Source organism: Pipistrellus hanaki (genome assembly GCF_964339955.1).
Source record: "Pipistrellus hanaki genome assembly, chromosome: 18".
Lineage (NCBI taxonomy): Eukaryota > Metazoa > Chordata > Mammalia > Chiroptera > Vespertilionidae > Pipistrellus > Pipistrellus hanaki.
The window spans coordinates 119,710-138,435 of record NC_140520.1 but is presented as its reverse complement, the minus strand read 5'-3'; the positions used below and the strand labels follow the sequence as shown (position 1 = coordinate 138,435).

The window sequence follows — 18,726 nt, the reverse complement described above, 5'->3', positions numbered from 1 at the left end:
AGCGTGCTGGCTCTTTTGCTACAGTGTTGCCCAGGGAGCACTAACCACTGTTGAGTATGGGAGAGGTCTCAGTCATCATTTCATCTCCCTTATCATCGGGCCAGGCACAAAATCCTATTCATTCCCCAACCTACATGCCTCCAAGTAAATAGCAAATTTCTCTGCCCTCCAGGCCTGCCTCCTGGTCATTGCCTTAGATCTCATGGGTGATAATGCTTTTCTGAATTCTTCTGAGGGGAGGAAATCCCCAATCCACCTTTCTTAGTCAGTTGCCATTTACTTTTGAAAATACAAGTCTATGTTTGCTTAAACACAATAACATCCACATGGATGTCTCCCAGAAGAGGTGCACTTTGTTAAATGTTGATGGCCGGGGGGGCGGGGGGGGGGGAGTTTGTATGAGAGCATTAAGAAAGCACCTTAGAAATAGATAAGAGTCCCATTTTGTGCTTTTGATAGCTCCTGGAAGCCCTTGAATAATTTTTTAGGGCAAGTTTCAGAGATTTTTTAAAATAAAAGATTATCTGGACTAAACATTTTTTCATCCTTATTTTAATAGATTTGGGTAGGGACTAAAGAGAGAACACATCTTAATAAAAAACATATAAAATTCAAGTTTGAATTTGAATCTATGTCTTTGGATCCTGAAGCCAAAATAATTTCTTTTTCCTGGTGCAACTGCACTTTTCCAAGCTGCAAAATACCTGCCTCTAAGACGGAGGCTCCTGGAAACTCCTAGGAAGCAGAACAGGTTTCAAAGTGAGATCTACCTGATGACCAGGTGCCCTGAGACCCGTGTTATTGCTACAGTTAGAAACAAAGTTACTATCCAAACCACGGAACCTCGTGTCTTTCCTCTTGTAAAAATAAAAGGCCAAATTGAGGGACAAAGCTTCTTAAAAAAGGTTCCCTTGATATTTAGTAGAAATTTGTTGCCACACGTAACTAAGTAGTGTGATACTCTAAACCAGGTGGACTTCTATGGGAAATGGTAGCGATTAAAAAAAAAAAAAATCTTTTATCCGTGGCACGGGTTGCACAAAGGCACAAGTCAGCGAGCCGGGAGTCTGCTTTCCGCCCTTGGAGCTTCAAAGCTTCACATTCTGTATCCCAGTTTTGAACATTTAAGCGGAATCTGGGGGTTGAGAAACACAGTTTGTAAATCCAGCCGTTAAAGGTGGCCGCCCGAGGGCGGTGGATAGGGCGCGCCACCAATCACAGCGCGGCATCGGCTTATATAAGTCCGGCCCGGCTGGCAGCCCACAACCGCCCTCTCTCGGTTTGATAGGAACTTTCTCTTTCTCTGCTCTTTCAGCCACTCTCAGCGCCATGTCGGAGACAGCCCCTACCGAGGCCGCCACCCCGGCGCCCGTGGAGAAGTCCCCCGCCAAGAAGAAGGCGACTAAGAAGGCGGCGGGCGGGGCTGCGGCCAAGCGCAAGGCGTCCGGGCCGCCCGTGTCCGAGCTCATCACCAAGGCGGTCGCCGCCTCCAAGGAGCGCAACGGGCTCTCGCTGGCCGCGCTCAAGAAGGCGCTGGCGGCCGCGGGCTACGACGTGGACAAGAACAACAGCCGCATCAAACTGGGCCTCAAGAGCCTGGTGAGCAAGGGCACCCTGCTGCAGACCAAGGGCACCGGCGCCTCTGGCTCCTTCAAGATCAGCAAGAAGGCGGCCTCCGGCGAGGCCAAGCCCAAGGCCAAAAAGGCGGGCGCGGCCAAGCCCAGGAAGCCTGCGGGCTCAACCCCCAAGAAGCTCAAGAAGGCGACGGGCGCCAAGAAGGCCGTGAAGAAGACCCCCAAGAAGGCAAAGAAGCCTGCTGCCGCCGGTGCCAAGAAGGTGACCAAGAGCCCCAAGAAGCCCAAGGCCGCTGCCAAGCCCAAGAAGGCGGCCAAGAGCCCCGCCAAGCCCAAGGCTGTGAAAGCCAAGGCCGCCAAAGCCAAAACGGCCAAGCCCAAGGTAGCCAAACCTAAGACCGCGAAGGGCAAGAAGGCGGCTCCGAAAAAGAAGTAGGATGTTTGCCTCCTGACAGCCACCAAACCCAAAGGCTCTTTTCAGAGCCACCCATAGGCCTCTGGAAACAGCTGGGCACTCCCTGCACTGCTTAGGGCTTGTAGTTTCTATCGATTTACAAATCAATAGGATCTCATCTCCCTTCATTCCGTTGATTTAACCAGTTCGCACAAAAAACGTGTTTTACGTGCAAAGGCTTTTCAATGAAAGCGTTGATGGCTCTAAAAAGAGCCTTTCTTGGTTGTGGCTTCCTTCCCCTCACTTGCTCTAGCCTTGTTGGGCAGCAAACCACCCTGCGAGATGGTCACCTTGCACAGCAGCTTGTTGAGCTCGTTGTTGCGGATGGCCACCTGCAGGTGGCGCGGGATGATGCGCGTCTTGTCGCGGGACGCGTTGCCCGCCACCTCCAGGATGGGGGCAGTCAGGTACGCGGGTGCGCCCGCCCCGACCCGCTACGAATAGGGAGCAGGCGGTGCTCGCGGCCTATGGGGAACTGCAGCCCGGCCCGGGAGGACCGCGTCTTGGCCTTGGCGCGCGCCTTGCCGCCCAGCTTCCCGCGCCCAGACATCCTGACTACAAACTTCACTGCAAGTGGCTGCGAAAGCGAAAGTGCTCGGGTGGCACTTTTTATAAAAGTTTGTGGCGCGAAAAAGCGGATGTGTCATTGGTTAAGGTTTCAGCTACATCTTAACCAGTGAAAGTGCAATTTGGGATTCTGGCGCTCTGATTGGGCAGTGCTAAGTTTGCCCGATTGCTCTCCAATAACACACACAGGACTTTGGATCATTACCTGATTTGCATGCGAGGTTGTATATAAATAGGATACATTTCCTCTGCTCTTACATTTTCTTTCACCCACAATGTCCCCTGATTTAAGTCTATGCCAACTCGGTGCTGGCCTCCCCAAAATGACTTCAAGAAGGCAGTGGCCAAAGCTCAGAGGAAAGAAGGCAAGATATGCAGCGCATCCTTACATAATCCTGGAATGAACGAAAGACATAGAAGTGATCATAGGATTAAAATAAGGTTTTAGTGAATTTTTATCTTGTGCTTTTACTATGATTCTATTTGAGGATATTTCCAATTTACCCCCTAGGGAATTGCCTGGGAAATAAAATGTAGTGCCAAAAAACCCCAAGCACCCACCAAATTTACTTTTGAATCAAATAATTATAAAATGTCCTACTGTACTGACTGAGAAACATCCTGAGTATGTGTTTTTGTCGTGTAGTAGTTAGCTTTACACCAGAAGGCCCTGGTTCCATTCCAGTGGGTCCAGAGGTGTCTTCTCTTGCCCTCTCCAAGACTAACAGGAGTCTCTTGTTTGAGATTCTCCCCCATTGAGTCTCAGATCCACTGACACCTAAGCTCAGATTGTCACCAACAATCGTCCTGTGACTTCTGCTTCAGAGACAAGGGATATGGAGAAAGGTTTCAGGGAAACCTGAGGGCTGGAGTCACCATCCTTTTAATTTTTATTGTTGAAAGTATTACATAGGTCCTCCTTTTTCTCCTATGAGCCTCTTCCAGCCACTCCCATCCCCATACTCCTACGGGTTAGGCATATATGCACACAAATTCATTGGTTGATGTCTTCCCACCCACCCATCCTTGCCTTCCCTCTGAAGTTCAAGTCTGTTCATGCTTCTATAATATGTCTATTTTGTTCATCAGCTTATTAGGTTCATTAAATTCCACATATGAGTGGGATCATGGGATACTTATCTTTCTCTGACTTATTTTGCTGAGCATAATACCCTTCCTATCCATTCATGCTGTTGGGAATGATAAGAGCTCTTTTTTTTTTTTTTTTTTTTTTTTTTTTTTTTTTTAACAGCTGTGTAAGTACTCTATTGTGTAGATGTACCAGGCTTTTTGTCGTTGTTGTTTTAACCACTCATCTGCTGATGGGCACTTGGGCTGTTTCTAAGTCTTAACTGTTGTAAATTGTGCCGCTATGAACATAGGGATGCATATATTCTTTCTGATGAGATTTTCAGGTTTCTTAGGTTATATTCCCAGAAATGGGATTTCTAAGTCAAATGGGAGTACCAATTTTTAATCTCTTGAGGAAACTCCATACTGTTTTCCTTAATGGCTGCACCAGTCTGCAGACCCACCAGCAGTGCACGAGGGTTTCTTGTTCTCTACATCCCGCCAGCACTTCTCATTGGTTGGTTTGTTGACAATAGCCATTCTGACAGGTGTGAGGGCTCTAACCATCCTTTTACACAGAATGTGAGAGCCTAATCCACAGGAATTCCTAAAATCTTGAACCTGGGCAGAGGGCAGAGGACCCAGGGGAGAAATGTGTGGATGGGTCTGAGCTGGCCCTGCTCAGTCCTGGGGCTCATGGCCTCTTTCCAGAAATTTCCACTCCACACCATGCCTGCCAACTGCCAGGAAGGAGACTCCTGGGTTATTCCCCTCACACAGGTCTCTGGTCTGCAGTGGGTATTTTATGCATTTTCCTTAGTTAAAAGAAGAGAATTCTATGAAAACCTTACCCAGGGAGCCCTCCCTGACCTCACTCCTAATCACAACAAACATGGGCAAAATCAACAGGAATCATCATTTCTCTCTGCCCCCATACAGGTGGCTTTTGCTGGCTCGGCTCATAGAAGAGTCTGCATTTCCAGCCCCCTGTCCACAGGAATTGTATGTTCTCAGCCTGAGCAAACCAGGAAGTCTGGGCCTTCTTCACCTGCTCGCTCACCTGGCACTACTGGTAAGTTCTGCACCAGGTGCAGGACTCTGACCTTGTTGCTAATGTTAGGTCTGGCCAAATAATTGAGTTAATACCCCTCCCCTGGGAACTGACCTTTAGCTACTTCACTACAGAGTTCCCTTGCTTAGACCAGGGGTTGGCAAACTGAGGCTTTTGAGCCACATGTGGCTCTTTGGCCCCTTGGGTGTGGCTCTTCCACAAAATACCACATGTGGGTGTGCATGTACAGTGCTATTGAAACTGTGGCCCATGCACAGAAGTGGGTTTTCGGCTCTCAAAAGAAATTTCAATCATTGTATTGTTGATATTTGGCTCTGCTGACTAATGAATTTTCCGACAAGTGATATAGACTAAATACATGCATGTTGTGCAAACACATGCATGGCCTTGCAGAGGGCTGTCAGAGGTTCTATGAGAACCTGAGTTAACAGCTGGAAAGGATTGGCTGCTGACTAAGCTAAAATCTATCATTTTCTGAATCTACATGTCTTTCCAATGGCATCTGTCAGCCTTTTTCTTCTACACTCTCGGAGAAAGTCATACTATTGAGAGATGTGCCAGTAGATGTGGGGTCCTCGCAGGATTTCCTTATGGCTACATAGAAGATGCTTGGAACTTGTTTTATACAACCTCTATTTCTACCTTGGAGCTTTTCTGCATTCATTCCCTTGCCCTGCATGGATCAGAGGTAGGCACTGTCTGATATTTAAAAAGTTACTTATGAAACTACCTCTTAAAATTTAAGAAAAAAATCACACACATGCTTTAAGAGAAATTTGGTTTTATTTTCAAGCTTATAAAAAAAAAGGTGAAAGATGAGACAGAAGGGTCGAAAACCAGGACACAGGCTTTATTAGAGAAGGACCCTGCCGGGCTGCCTTGCAAAGGAAGAGAACACACGTGCAGAAGTGAATACACCTTTTGGAATGGGAAGGGATAGGGCTTAGGGTACTCGGCACACGCTGATTGGTGGTTTCATGAGGCGCATGATCAGGCACTTAGGTACTTAGGAATAGGGGGCTTAGGGGTTGATGGTTCAATGTATAGTCATATAAGGTGCCTGGTTAGGTGCTCAAGAATGTCCAGGCCACAGGTGCAGTTTATGTCATCCTCCGTCCATCAGTTGGGGGAAGGGAGGATTTATCAAAAGGTACCACATATATATCAACCTTCTGAAGTTTATGTTTCTAAAGTACTGTGTATTTAAATCCGTTTCTGTGCTATCTCTATCCCACTGTGTGAATGCACCCCAATAAACATATTGGCCATGAATACATGTTGCTTCTAGTATTTTGCTATTAAAAATAGCATTGCTCAGTTCTCACATACCTCACTGCCAATTGAACACCTGGGAGTGGAATTAAATCACCAAGGGGACCATAATTGCATACAGGGCATCATCAGAACCCTTCAGCAAATACAGGTGGGAGTCATTCCATGACAATCCTGGGAAAAGACCCAAAGTTTTAAATAGCTATGCTGTTTTAAATAGCTATGATGTTAGACATCCTGGGTTGGAGGTGGAAATAGCCATCGGCTCCTTTTTATTTTTCTGTGCCCTGAACGGTAGCTGCCAGACACAGGCAGTGCCAGGGCAGGGATGCCATCGAAGGCTTCCAGCACCAGTTACCAAAGCCTGGGCCACTGTTCTTGGTTTTTTTTTTTTTTGTTTGTTTGTTTTTGTTTTTTTCTGATCTACTTCCCAATCCTTAAAACTTTATTGCATTTAGTAGAGAAAGAACACATGCCAGGTAAGAGGAAAAACCTGGGTTCAATTTGACAAATAGTAATTTCACTCAGAAATGAGAAGTGGGTAAAAACGGCGGTTCCTCTCACAAAGCCTCAAGGCCCAGAATTCTCCAATGAATCCTGAGTCGCATAAAAGTAACAGAATGGCACAGGGTAATCTGTTGTTCCTTCCAAACTTCTTGTATGTCTGGATTGGCTGGTACAGCTGCCCACCTGACAGGACTGATGCCTCAGATAATTTGAACGGGGTTCACTTTTCTTTTGTCTTTCCAACTTAAAATTTAAGAAACAAGCACACAGAAAGAAGAGCACTAGCACTGTCCACCCCGCCACAGGAAAGATAGCGGATATTTTCAGTGGGCGCCACGGGCCACACCAGCAAGGAACACATTGCATTATGGGACATTGAACCTTAAAGAAGCCTTCATCAGGTTAACATGCAATTTAATTGTCTTAATGATGAGGACTTTGCTATTCTTTACCACATTGGTATGAAAAGAACCTGACACTTAGACCAACCTCAAAATGTGGACGGCGGCCTCAGCATGTCCTGCGTTGTATTGAACGAAGTTTACAACTAGATCGAAAGATAACACGCCAAGCACTTTGCTGCGAATAACACTTACCCGACCGGTGTGAAAAGTGAGTCACAGTTCTCTTTAGAAGATGGAGTGGCTCTGAAAAGAGCCTTTGGGGTTAGGAATCAGGCCGCGACGCCTCACTTGGAGCTGGTGTACTTGGTGACGGCCTTGGTGCCCTCGGACACGGCGTGCTTGGCCAGCTCGCCGGGCAGCAGCAGGCGCACGGCCGTCTGGATCTCACGGGACGTGATGGTGGAGCGCTTGTTGTAGTGCGCCAGGCGCGACGCCTCGCCCGCGATGCGCTCGAAGATGTCGTTGACGAACGAGTTCATGATGCCCATGGCCTTGGACGAGATGCCGGTGTCAGGGTGCACCTGCTTGAGCACCTTGTACACGTACACCGAGTAGCTCTCCTTGCGGCTGCGCTTGCGCTTCTTGCCGTCCTTCTTCTGCGCCTTGGTCACCGCCTTCTTGGAGCCCTTCTTCGGGGCGGGAGCGGACTTGGCGGGCTCAGGCATGCTGGAAGCTGGGTGGAGGAGGTAGGTGGGGAGAATAGTAAGGACGGGGCACGCTGTGTTCTATTTATATACAACCTCGCATGCAAATCAGGTGATGAACCAAAGTCCTGTGTCTGTTGGTTATTGGAGAGCAATCTGCAAACTTATCTCTGCCCAATCAGAGCGCCAGAATCCCAAATTGCACTTTCACTGGTTAAGATGTAGCTGAAACCCTAACCAATGACACATCTGCTTTTTCGCGCCACAAACTTTTATAAAAAGTGCCGCCCGAGCACTTTCGCTTTCGCAGCCACTTGCAGTGAAGTTTGTAGTCAGGATGTCTGGGCATAGGAAGGCCAAGACGCGGTCCTCGCGGGCCGGGCTGCAGTTCCCCGTGGGCCGCGTGCACCGCCTGCTCCGCAAGGGCAACTACTCGGAGCGGGTCGGGGTGGGCGCGCCTGCGTACCTGGCGGCCGCTGGAGTACCTGACGGCCCAGATCCTGCAGCTGGCAGGCAACGTGGCCCGCGACAACAAGAAGACGCGCATCATCCTGCGCCACCTGCAGGTGGCCATCCGCAACGATGAGGAGCTCAATAAGCTGTTGGGCAAGGTGACCATTGCGCAGGGCGGCGTGCTGCCCAACAAGCAGGCCGTGCTGCTGCCCAAGAAGACCGAGAGCAACCACAAGGCCAAGTGAAGACCACGTTTGGAAGCAAGTGAACAAAAGGACTTTTCAGAGCCCCCTTCATAGTCACCAGAAAGGCAGCACGACCTACTTGTTTTCAATCACTTCCACCTCTTTCCTATTCAGTAAACATCAGGCACCTTCACTGTCTGCCTCAGTTTGTCCACATTGCAGAATTGGCACACAGCAGCTTTTGCGATGCAGGCAATTTGACATGTTTGTGTTCTAGACGTGCTAGAATTCCACCGCCGTGCTCGAGATGTTCGCCCAGGTCCATACTGGAAGTAAGCTTAAGTGACACGCGCCACCAAATCTGAGCATCTCTTGGCACATGAGCAGGGATGGTTTCCATAGACACCAGTTGTGTGCCATTAGGAAGGTGGCGAATCTTGAACCTTGAATCGGTTATTGTCTTAAATGTTAAAGCACCTGATTTCTAGGACTACTTGACAATATATGTATTGCATCAGGCATGCTAGATGTCCGCATGTCACAGTGGTGGCGACAGAAATACAATGTTGGGGACCAGCTGTAAGTGTAAGAAATATTAACCATGCTTTGTTACCCATGATTGCTTTGTTCTGGTTAAAGAAGGCACGTTCTAACCTGGTGGGGAGTTGCAGGTGGAACCTGGGAGCTTACCTGGAAATGCAGCCTGTTCTCATCAGGGAGCAGCCTATTCTTAGGAAAAGATGAACAACCTTGTTAGGGAAACCAGAACTACCAGCGCTTTGAAGAACCCTAGCATTTTCATACTTGCAAGCCTTTGCAAATCTCCAGCCTACATTACCTGTAAACAGCCCATTTGCCATACCCTTTTGCTTACTTCCCATGTAATCTTTGTCCTACCCAATATAAGCAGCTGGTTTATGGAGGGGTGCAGAGCAGATTTTTGTGAGTGACCTACTGCTCTCCCATACTGCCAGCAGTATTAGAATAAATGCTCATATAGATTCAACTCTGTCCCTGATGAATTGGCTGATGTATGACAGGCAGCACTGACCCATTGATTGTCCATTACAGTACCAATGACTAGTAGATGCTAAGGAGTGAATCCAAGAGCAGTGATGGTGGAGACCTACAGTTTTAAAAATATGAACAAACTTCTCTGAATAAAGCTGAGGCTGTTTGAGAAAGAGAGGTCAAACATTGTGGTGTGTTTCTCCTGTCTATACCAGCATGGCCTGGTCCTTTTAATCTAGGCCTTGGAAAAGATGGGAACATTTCGGCCACTTCCCAGTTTGCCATTTCAAGAAATGCAGGCACAAAGACTATTTCTTCTGGGTTTTTTTTTATTTTTAATTGTAATGCATTTATACTTTTGACAAATAATGTACTTCACCCTTAGATCCCACCAGTTAAGAATATGTTAGTAAGACACTGCTTGTTCTAAAGTAACTCCATATAAGGGGGAGTAACACAAAAGCAAATAAAGCACAATGTAGCAAGAAAAGTAGACAGGATGCTAAGGAAACATAGGGAGGAATCAGATGTGTAAGAGATAACCTCTGGGCTGAGGGCTAAAGAACTGGAAATTGAAGGAAAGTACAGGAATTCCAGCACCGAATTAGCATTGCCAGATCCAGGGCTTCTGGTGTGTACACACAAATGAACCAAAATTGGATATTGGCACTAAATTAGAGGTTAAGATGCAGGGAAGAACCAGGAGAGATCTGTAGGCACTTATTTCCTTTAAATACTTTTATTTACTGATGACTCCCAAATGTTTTTATTTTATTTTATTTTTTTCCTCCCATTCCCTCCCCCATAGTCTGTTTTTTGAAGAAAAAAAAATCCAAAATAGATGTTAAAAAATGGATATTTTTCCATTGGTTATTTTCAAAAAAGATTATATATATATTTAAATAAATCTTTATTGGTCATATTATTACAAATGTTCCTCATTTTTCACCCTTCCATTGCTCCCCTTGACCAGGTTCCCACCCCACCCTCTGCCCTTTCCCCACCTCCCATTGTCCTTATCCATAGGTGCACAGTTTATGTTCAGTCTCTTCCCACATCCCCCACTCTCCTTTCCCCCCGAGAATCATCAGTTCACTCCCCTTCCAAACCTCTGATTCTATTATATTCACCAGTTAATATTGTTCATCAGATTTTTTTGAATTCCCTTGGTTTTTAGATTCAATTGTTGATAGTTACGTATTTGTTGTTCATAATTTTTATCTTTATTTTCTTTCTCTTCCGAAAAAACCCCCTTCAGCAATTCATATAATTCTTGTTTGGTGGTGATTAACTCCTTTAGCTTTTTTATTATTATTATTATTAGTGAAGCTCTTTATCTGGTCTTCAATTCTGAGTGATAGCTTTGCTGGGTAGATTATTTTTGGCTGTAGGTTCTTGCTATTCATTATTTCTTGCCATTGAATATTTCTTGCCATTCCCATCTGGCCGCATGGTTTCTGTTCAGAAATCAGCTGACAATTGTATGGGTGCTCCTTTATAGGTAACTACCTGTTTTGCTCTTGCTGCTTTTAATATTCTCTCTTTGTCTTTTGCTCTTGGAATTTTAATTATGATTTGTCTTGGTGTGGTCCTCTTTGGATTCCTTTTGTTTGGGGTTCTGTGTGCTTCCTGGACTTGTAAGTCTAACTCTTTCACCAGGTGGGGTAAGTTTTTTGTCACTATTTCTTCCAGTATGTTTTCGGTATCTTGCTCTCTCTCTTCTTCTGGGACCCCCATAATTCTGATGTTGCTTTGCTTGAAGTTGTCCCAGAGGTTTCTTATACTATCTTCAACTTTCTGGATTCTCTTGTCTTCTTGCTTCTGCAGAGTGTCTTCTGGCTCTTTATGTTCCAAATCTTTGACTTGATTCTTGCGATTTTCCATTCTGTTTTTAGGACTCTGTATAATATTTTTTATTTGAGACAACATATTCTTTATTTCTTGTTGATCCCTTATTATTTCTTGTTGATCCCTTTTCATATCCTCATAGGTCTCCTTTATTTTATCGGCCTTTTCTATGAAATTCTTGAAAAACCTTATAAGTGTGGTTTTGAACTCTATATCCAGTCGCTTTTTGTCCTCCATTTCTTTCGTTTCTGATCTGTTTCCTTGTCTCGGCATTTCCCAAATCTTTTTACTTTAATCCCTTCACATTTTTCACCCAGCCCCCACATCGGTAAACCACTTTTCTCCACTCCTCATGCAATGCTTGGCAAACCCAACTTTCTGACTTTGATCATCTGCTGGGTGTTATGCAGTATTTCAAGGTTTTAATTTGCATTATTATCTGATTAAAACTGAAGTTTGAAAACAATTCCTGTATTAGTCACTATGCTGTCTCCATTTAAAAAATAAGACTTTCCCCTTAAAAGTGAATAAACTACTACAGAACTGAACTGTCATTTGGGCCACTAAGGCAAGTGAGAACCAGAATAACCCTAATTCAACTGTTTATCTACAGCCATTGGAAGCTGACTTCCCATCTCCTTTCCTTCCCTGATGTTTAAAGAAAACTGCATGGGCTTCATCCCTAATATTTGAGGGCCTTTTAGAGTTGGAGAGGGAGTACAGAGTTACTGTGAGATTCATATGCAAAATGTGAAAACTGAAAACTGTAAACCTCTTCATGACTGCCACATTTGTGAATATCCGAAGTAAAGTAGGTGCCAATATCTACTCCTTGAAGCCCTTGTTATGGGATGGGCTGAATCCCTTTCCTGTGGAGATTCCTTCCCTTTACCTCTTTCCACGTGGATAACAAGGGTCCAAGCGGAGACTATCTTTGCAGATACATTGTTGCCTTTGAAACTGCTAGTGTCCCAAGCCAGTTCCTTAAACAACTTAAGTTTTCCTAAATAGCAACCATAATGTAAACACTGAACTCAGTGAGGCCTTTCCAATCTTTACACTCCATTGATTGAAGAAAGGGATAGATACCCAAAGTTCTGGAGGGAAGGCCAGGGACCCGTCCCCATTTCCCTCCATACTGCGCTGAGGTCTGCGTTATTAACCCGCCAGTAGGAGTGCAGCAGCCCCTGCCAGGGAGGAGGGAAGTGGCTCTGAAAAGAGCCTTTGGGTTTCCGTGTTGGTGCGAAGGACGGAGCTCAGGCCCGCTCCCCGCGGATGCGGCGCGCGAGCTGGATGTCCTTGGGCATGATGGTGACGCGCTTGGCGTGGATGGCGCACAGGTTGGTGTCCTCGAACAGCCCCACCAGGTAGGCCTCGCACGCCTCCTGCAGCGCCATGACGGCCGAGCTCTGGAAGCGCAGGTCGGTCTTGAAGTCCTGCGCGATCTCGCGCACCAGGCGCTGGAACGGAAGCTTGCGGATCAGCAGCTCCGTGGACTTCTGGTAGCGCCGGATCTCGCGCAGCGCCACGGTGCCGGGCCGGTAGCGGTGCGGCTTCTTCACGCCGCCCGTGGCCGGCGCGCTCTTGCGGGCCGCCTTGGTGGCCAGCTGCTTGCGGGGCGCCTTCCCGCCCGTGGACTTGCGCGCCGTCTGCTTCGTACGAGCCATTGGGAATGAGGAGCCCTTAACCTAGAGAGGAGTGAGGAAGCTGGAGCTCAACCAGTTTATATAAGGCGAGACCCGCTCTGATTGGAACAGTTATCTGTCCATCAAGTCTCAGACTAAGTTACTGCGAACGGCAATCCCTTCCGGATAGGTGGGACTTCCGGTGGGTTAAGACCGAAAATTAACTTTTTCTTCCCAAGCACACTTTCAGCAGACTGTTTTCTACCGTCTTTCGTTACTATCGTCTTTATACCGTCTCTTCCACTATATTTTGGCGTCATCCCGGCAACAATGACATATGTTGTTCGCTTGAGAAGAATTGTAAATTTTGGCGCTTAACCTGCCTTTCCTATGTTCCGTTTGAAAAGGCGCGCGCTGGATGTGATTGGCTAAGGGACATGTTTTTGCCTCATTCAAATTTAAGAAGACGCATTTCAACGTAAATAGCTTGATTTCCACGTTTGACCTTAAACTATCCCTTCCCCCACCACCGAACTTGGAGAATTTTGCATTTCCTGTTTTCATATACTTTTCCTAAATGTAACAAGACCATTAATTGAAGTGATTTTATTTTCTGTGGCAACTTCATTAATATATTTATCACCCACTTCCTCATAGAAAGCATTCCACTACGTTTTACACTTTTGAGGCTTGTGAAAAATGAAGTTTGAAAAATACTCAAATTTGTAAATGATGCAAAGATTTCTAAGAGCCTTTTTAAAGTAATGCTAAAGACTGTTATTAAGTTCTGCCTAAGGACATGGGGCTAATGAAAGAGGAAAGACCAGACAAAAATAAAGAAATGTGCATGACTACAACCAGTATTGTTTTCCTATTTGCAAACAGTTAAGGCCCAGTGGAGTTGCAGACCCACGTACAGGTGATTATCCTGTTAAGATGCAAAACTACCCAACAGACTGAAAGATAGTTTTATTGCCGCAGGTCATTAACTACATTTGCACTTAAATAGTCAACTTTGTCCAACCATTCCCATTGTACACAATGTATTTCTTGACTTAACCTGGGGGTATTGCTTCATTGATTGCCTTAATTACCTGAAATCTAACACCTTTTGTTTCTACTTGGCTGCTAACTTTTCGGCTTAATGTATCTTTTTAATGTTTGGTTAAATTTCACTCATGGGGTGTTTACTGACATCTACTGACGAAACCCGGTAAAAGCCACTCTCCAGCAGCTGTTTAAACAAAGAGAAAGTGCAAGCCCTTTCGCTGAGGAGGTGGGTGGCTCTGAAAAGAGCCTTTGGTTCTGAAGGCTGCGACTTGCTCCTCACTTGCCCTTGGCCTTGTGGTGGCTCTCGGTCTTCTTGGGCAGCAGCACGGCCTGGATGTTGGGCAGCACGCCGCCCTGCGCGATGGTCACCTTGCCCAGCAGCTTGTTGAGCTCCTCGTCGTTGCGGATGGCCAGCTGCAGGTGGCGCGGGATGATGCGCGTCTTCTTGTTGTCGCGGGCCGCGTTGCCCGCCAGCTCCAGGATCTCGGCCGTCAGGTACTCCAGCACGGCCGCCAGGTACACGGGCGCGCCGGCCCCGACCCGCTCCGAGTAGTTGCCCTTGCGGAGCAGGCGGTGCACGCGGCCCACGGGGAACTGCAGGCCGGCCCGAGAGGACCGCGTCTTGGCCTTGGCGCGCGCCTTGCCGCCCTGCTTCCCGCGTCCAGACATGGTGACGGCAAAAAGAAAGCTTCTGCTCAGACCTGGGTCTGCCTTGAAGCGCCCGGAGCCGCCCCCTTTATAGTCGCGCCGGGGCGCGAAAGTGAGTCTGTGCCATTGGCGGCGGGTCACAGCCTTTCCCTGAGCCAATGGAGTCCCGGGTCTGAAATGCCCTGGTTCTCAATGGACGACACCCTGTGACGTGCCGGGACTCGCACCCGGTCGGACACGCCTTCACTCCCGCCTCCTTTAAGGAGCCGGGAAAGAGGACTTTCGCAGCCTCACTCACTCTCGTCCTCCCAGTGGCTCTCCAGCTTCTTCGGCGGCTCCTCCCGACCATGCCCGAGCCCGCTAAGTCGGCGCCCGCCCCGAAGAAGGGCTCCAAGAAGGCGGTGACCAAGGCGCAGAAGAAGGACGGCAAGAAGCGCAAGCGCAGCCGCAAGGAGAGCTACTCGGTGTACGTGTACAAGGTGCTCAAGCAGGTGCACCCCGACACAGGCATCTCGTCCAAGGCCATGGGCATCATGAACTCGTTCGTCAACGACATCTTCGAGCGCATCGCGGGCGAGGCGTCGCGCCTGGCGCACTACAACAAGCGCTCCACCATCACGTCCCGCGAGATCCAGACGGCCGTGCGCCTGCTGCTGCCCGGCGAGCTGGCCAAGCACGCCGTGTCCGAGGGCACCAAGGCCGTCACCAAGTACACCAGCTCCAAGTGAGGCGCCGAGGCCCGGCTCCCAACCCCAAAGGCTCTTTTCAGAGCCACCCACGCCTTCACAGAAACAGCTGGCTCAGTTTCCCTCTGAGTTTTCTTAACGGATGCGGGTGGAGGGAGGGGAGAGAGTGGTAGGGCTGGTTTGAGCGAGGAACGCCCCTGGAGAGAGGGAAATCGTGCTTGGATGAGTAGGTGCCAGTGTCTGCCAGTTCAGTCGGGTTCTTTCCCCCCCCCCCCCTATTATTTAAAACTTTTTAAACCTATAGTAAGGTTATAAGAATAGAACACTGAATATTTTCCTCTACATTCACTAGTTAACATTTTGTACCCCCAACTCGTGTGTGTGTATGCATGTTGCTTTTTGATTTTTTTAGTTTGGTTCTTTCAGGCAGTTTGGAAGAGGCGTTGCGTTTGGCCTCCTGCCACAACAGCCAATATTTCGTTTTTGTTTCCACCCCGCTCTCATTGGGCGCCAGGAATGTTTGAAAAGCCCGCCCTGGGTTCCAATGTGCCAGACAGACCTCTGGGCGATTTTCCTGGTAGGTCTGTCTGAGATAAAACCGCCCCCCCCGCCCCCCCCCCCCCCCCCCCCCGTTAAGTGTAGGAATCCTCGGGCCCTGCAGCCAACCCCTGAGCTAAACAGGACGTGTGTGGGCTCCTCTAACAGACCCTGTGGGAGGAGGAGCCCAGCCACTCAGCCGACTTCTCCCTGTTTCTCCGGACGAGCGGACGAGCGGGAGGGAGGGCGCCCGGACTCGCTGAGCAAGGCCAGTGCTGGGCTGCGATCTCGAGTCCAGGATCAGAGACCCTGAGACTCATGTCAGATCCGTGTAGAACCAGGAGGGGACCCAGAAGAGCCCCTTCGGGTAGGAAATGGGCCGAAGGCCGGGCAGCCAGCACCCCAGAGGGGACGGGAAGCTCCCTCCCAATTGGGCCTCCGTTCTCATATCCTCAATTTCAAAGAGAGAGCACCCTCAGCCTCCCTCATCCCTTCTGGAGAGATGGAGGTGTGAGCACCAGCTCCGTCTTTGTCCTGGGTGTCCTGTCATTTTTGTGTCATGCTGTGACCTTTGACCATCGTCACTGTCCTTGGCCAGCATAGCAAGGCTTGCTAGTCGCTGACTCCGTGTTCCTTACATTGCAGCTGTTCACATGAGGAACATCAAACCTGCAAAGAATGTTTGTGAGTTTATTGGACCCGAACTGTCCACTTAATGCATTGAGGTTTTGCCGGGAAGCAGAACCTCAATAAATTAAGATAATACACCAGAGAATGGTGGTTTTTCACCTATTTTTATAAATTACCCTCAAGTGTGTTATCCGAAATCTGTTGGTGGTAGATCTGGGAGGTGAGAGAAAGCAAAGTGGGGAAACCTGTGATTGGCTAAACATTAAAATGATAGATATGTGTTTCCTTTACACACACAGATGAGGACAGGATAGTTAACAGGTAACAATCTTACCTAATAAAGTAGGGATATGCTAATTGACCATCACTCCATCACAAAGATGACTGCACCCACAGCTGAGGCCAAGTTCCCATAAGGAGCCTTAAGGAGCAATCAACAGGGACCTGAGGCTACATCCTCTCTGTCCCCTTGGGGCTAGATAGGGGATTTCAGGCCACTCCCCCTACCCCGGGCACCAGGTTGAGGACCTCAGAAAACACACTCCGCCTGGCGGGGCTTGATGTGAGACCTCAGGTTGCACCCCTTACCCAGCGGGGCTTGATGGGGGACCTGGGGGTGCTCCCCCTGCTGGTGGGGCTTGACTAGGGACCTCAGGCCGTCTCTCTCTCTCTCTCTCTCTCTCTCTCTCTCTCTATATATATATATATATATATATATATATACACAGTCCTTTCGAACTCTAAACCTACATTCTTGTTTACAGTATAGTGGTAGGCAGAGATGGACATCCCTCAGCTGATGGATTAATAGTTTCTGCGCTCAGAGAGGGTACTATGACATTTCCTCAATTAGAACCTTTTCATTGTGTTATTTATTTTGCATGTAAAAGGAAATTTAAGTTAATAATCCAGCCTACAAATACATGGATTTGAAAGCCAAACATCAGCCGAAACCGTTTGGCTCAGTGAATAGAGTGTTGGCTTGTGGAGTGAGGGGTTCTGGGTTGGATTCCTGTCAAGGACGTGTACCTGGGTTGCGGGCACATCTCCCAGTAGGGGCTGTGCAGGAGGCGGCTGGTTGATGTTTCTCTCTCATCGATGTTTCTGGCTCTCTATCCCTCTCCCATCCTTTCGATTAAAAAAAAAAAATCAATAAAATATATATTTTAAAAAAAAATGAAAACCAAACATCAAAATAAAAATGTAAACTTTTAAGAAAGATGCTTTAAGCTGAAACCGGTTTGGCTCAGTGGATAGAGTCTCGTTCTGCAGACTGAAGGGACCCGGGATGGATTCCGGTCAAGGGCATGTACCTTGGTTTCCGGCACAGACCCAGTAGGGGCTGTGCAGGAGGCAACTGGTCGATGTTTCTCTCTCATCGACATTTCTAGCTCTCTCTTCCTCTCTGTAAAAAAATCAATAAAATATATTTTAAAAAAGAAAAAAAGAAAAGAAAGATGCTTTATGTCATGTAGAAAAACGTGTGGTGTGTTTTATTTTTTTGTCTCAAAAGTTGCTTGCAGTTATCTAAGATTTCATTAGCTAGAGACACCACCACGGGTGTGGGGAGCAGGAGAAGAGAAGACACACACAGAAAGTTGCATAAAATTTATTTCTAGATGTCCGACATAATTTTGGAAAAACAACTAGCAGAGGATGGTTTCGATCCATCGACCTCTGGGTTATGGGCCCAGCACGCTTCCGCTGCGCCACTCTGCTCCCTGTGGGGGGTACTGTTTTAAAACCATCCCTTGATTTTACTTCCCTTTAAAAGTTTATAAATTTAAAATGATTTTTTTCTTCTTAAAAAAAATATTTATTGATGTTATTGTCTCCGAACAGAACGATGAGTCCAGAGTACATCGAGTCCAAATATTCTGAAGACAAAAACGTCGATGTTTCTATTAGAAAACAGCCGGTTTCCAGCCTGCCCCTCGCCTGACATGAACAACTCCGTGCAAGAAGCCAAATTTTGAGTGTGGAAAGTCCCCGACTTTTGAAATGGATATTTCAACGATATTGGAAGGACAAAACAAAACAAAAAAGTTGCATTGGCCGGGAATCGAACCCGGGCCTCCCGCGTGGCAGGCGAGAATTCTACCACTGAACCACCAATGCCCAAGTGTCAGGAAGCCTGGGCTGGCACCTGGAATGGATGTTTTTCCTCCTATTTTTGCTGAATTATTAACTAATTTTCAAAAAAAACACAAACATGTTTAGATGGCGTTTCGTTCTCATTGAGCAGAACCTAGCTTCCATTCCTTTTTCCTAACGAATAGCCAGTGACTTTGGGTGATGTTTCTTCACCAGCATCCCTGCAAGCCCGGGAAGAAACACCCGGACACACTCCCGAGAGTCTGCACACTCGCTTCTTCGTTCGAGTTCAGGTTGAGGGCCTAGGAGGGCTCACAGCTCCGGTGGTTCTGGGATTTGGGTTTGTAACCGCAGGAACAGCTCAAAATGGCAAAACTGCAAGTCTGAGGCATGC

The 18,726-nt window shown here is 47.5% G+C and overlaps 5 protein-coding genes and 2 pseudogenes across 9 annotated transcripts; 3 read left to right on the top strand and 4 right to left on the bottom strand.

The window, feature by feature from the left end:
- Window positions 1-794: 794 nt before the first annotated feature.
- Window positions 795-2,115, top strand: H1-5 (H1.5 linker histone, cluster member). Its single transcript, XM_084865629.1, has one exon. It carries the CDS (start codon window positions 1,330-1,332, stop codon window positions 2,008-2,010), a length of 681 nt encoding a protein of 226 aa, XP_084721755.1. The 5' UTR covers window positions 795-1,329; the 3' UTR covers window positions 2,011-2,115.
- A 110-nt stretch (window positions 2,116-2,225) lies between these two features.
- LOC311612596 (histone H2A type 1-H-like) lies at window positions 2,226-5,132 on the bottom strand (annotated as a pseudogene). Its single transcript has one exon. The product of its transcript is annotated as a histone H2A type 1-H-like (transcript).
- Window positions 5,129-7,746, bottom strand: LOC311612595 (histone H2B type 1-C/E/F/G/I). The gene has a single exon (XM_084865649.1). It carries the CDS (start codon window positions 7,584-7,586, stop codon window positions 7,206-7,208), a length of 381 nt encoding a protein of 126 aa, XP_084721775.1. The 5' UTR covers window positions 7,587-7,746; the 3' UTR covers window positions 5,129-7,205.
- A 156-nt stretch (window positions 7,747-7,902) lies between these two features.
- LOC311613016 (histone H2A type 1-D-like) lies at window positions 7,903-8,263 on the top strand (annotated as a pseudogene). Its single transcript has one exon. The product of its transcript is annotated as a histone H2A type 1-D-like (transcript).
- A 2,534-nt stretch (window positions 8,264-10,797) lies between these two features.
- On the bottom strand, window positions 10,798-13,532 carry LOC311612511 (histone H3.1). Its single transcript, XM_084865501.1, has one exon. The coding sequence runs from the start codon at window positions 12,727-12,729 to the stop codon at window positions 12,319-12,321; it is 411 nt and encodes a 136-aa protein (XP_084721627.1). The 5' UTR covers window positions 12,730-13,532; the 3' UTR covers window positions 10,798-12,318.
- A 96-nt stretch (window positions 13,533-13,628) lies between these two features.
- Window positions 13,629-14,488, bottom strand: LOC311612513 (histone H2A type 1-D). Its single transcript, XM_084865502.1, has one exon. The coding sequence runs from the start codon at window positions 14,404-14,406 to the stop codon at window positions 14,014-14,016; it is 393 nt and encodes a 130-aa protein (XP_084721628.1). The 5' UTR covers window positions 14,407-14,488; the 3' UTR covers window positions 13,629-14,013.
- Window positions 14,489-14,595: 107 nt separating this feature from the next.
- LOC311612510 (histone H2B type 1-C/E/F/G/I-like) lies at window positions 14,596-18,341 on the top strand. 3 transcript variants are annotated; one of them, XM_084865499.1, is made up of 3 exons: window positions 14,596-15,109; window positions 16,254-16,292; window positions 18,081-18,341. In XM_084865499.1, exons 1-3 carry the CDS (start codon window positions 14,733-14,735, stop codon window positions 18,178-18,180), a joined length of 516 nt encoding a protein of 171 aa, XP_084721625.1. In that variant the 5' UTR covers window positions 14,596-14,732; the 3' UTR covers window positions 18,181-18,341. The 3 variants fall into 3 exon arrangements, 2 of the variants coding, with proteins under 2 accessions (XP_084721625.1, XP_084721626.1); XM_084865500.1 differs by lacking the exon at window positions 16,254-16,292; XR_014793298.1 differs by lacking the exons at window positions 14,596-15,109; window positions 16,254-16,292 and adding an exon at window positions 15,626-15,975 and having other exon boundaries at window positions 18,081-18,188.
- The last annotated feature ends 385 nt before the right edge of the window (window positions 18,342-18,726 follow it).

Excerpts from the sequence above, each read along its gene's own strand:
- H1-5 (XM_084865629.1), top strand. The coding sequence starts at position 1,330 with ATGTCGGAGACAGCCCCTACCGAGGCCGCCACCCCGGCGCCCGTGGAG.
- LOC311612595 (XM_084865649.1), bottom strand. The coding sequence starts at position 7,586 with ATGCCTGAGCCCGCCAAGTCCGCTCCCGCCCCGAAGAAGGGCTCCAAG.
- LOC311612511 (XM_084865501.1), bottom strand. The coding sequence starts at position 12,729 with ATGGCTCGTACGAAGCAGACGGCGCGCAAGTCCACGGGCGGGAAGGCG.
- LOC311612513 (XM_084865502.1), bottom strand. The coding sequence starts at position 14,406 with ATGTCTGGACGCGGGAAGCAGGGCGGCAAGGCGCGCGCCAAGGCCAAG.
- LOC311612510 (XM_084865499.1), top strand. The coding sequence starts at position 14,733 with ATGCCCGAGCCCGCTAAGTCGGCGCCCGCCCCGAAGAAGGGCTCCAAG. Across the intron at positions 15,110-16,253 it reads ACCAAGTACACCAGCTCCAA|CTGTTCACATGAGGAACATC; the intron begins GTGAGGCGCCGA and ends CTTACATTGCAG. Across the intron at positions 16,293-18,080 it reads CAAACCTGCAAAGAATGTTT|AACGATGAGTCCAGAGTACA; the intron begins GTGAGTTTATTG and ends GTCTCCGAACAG.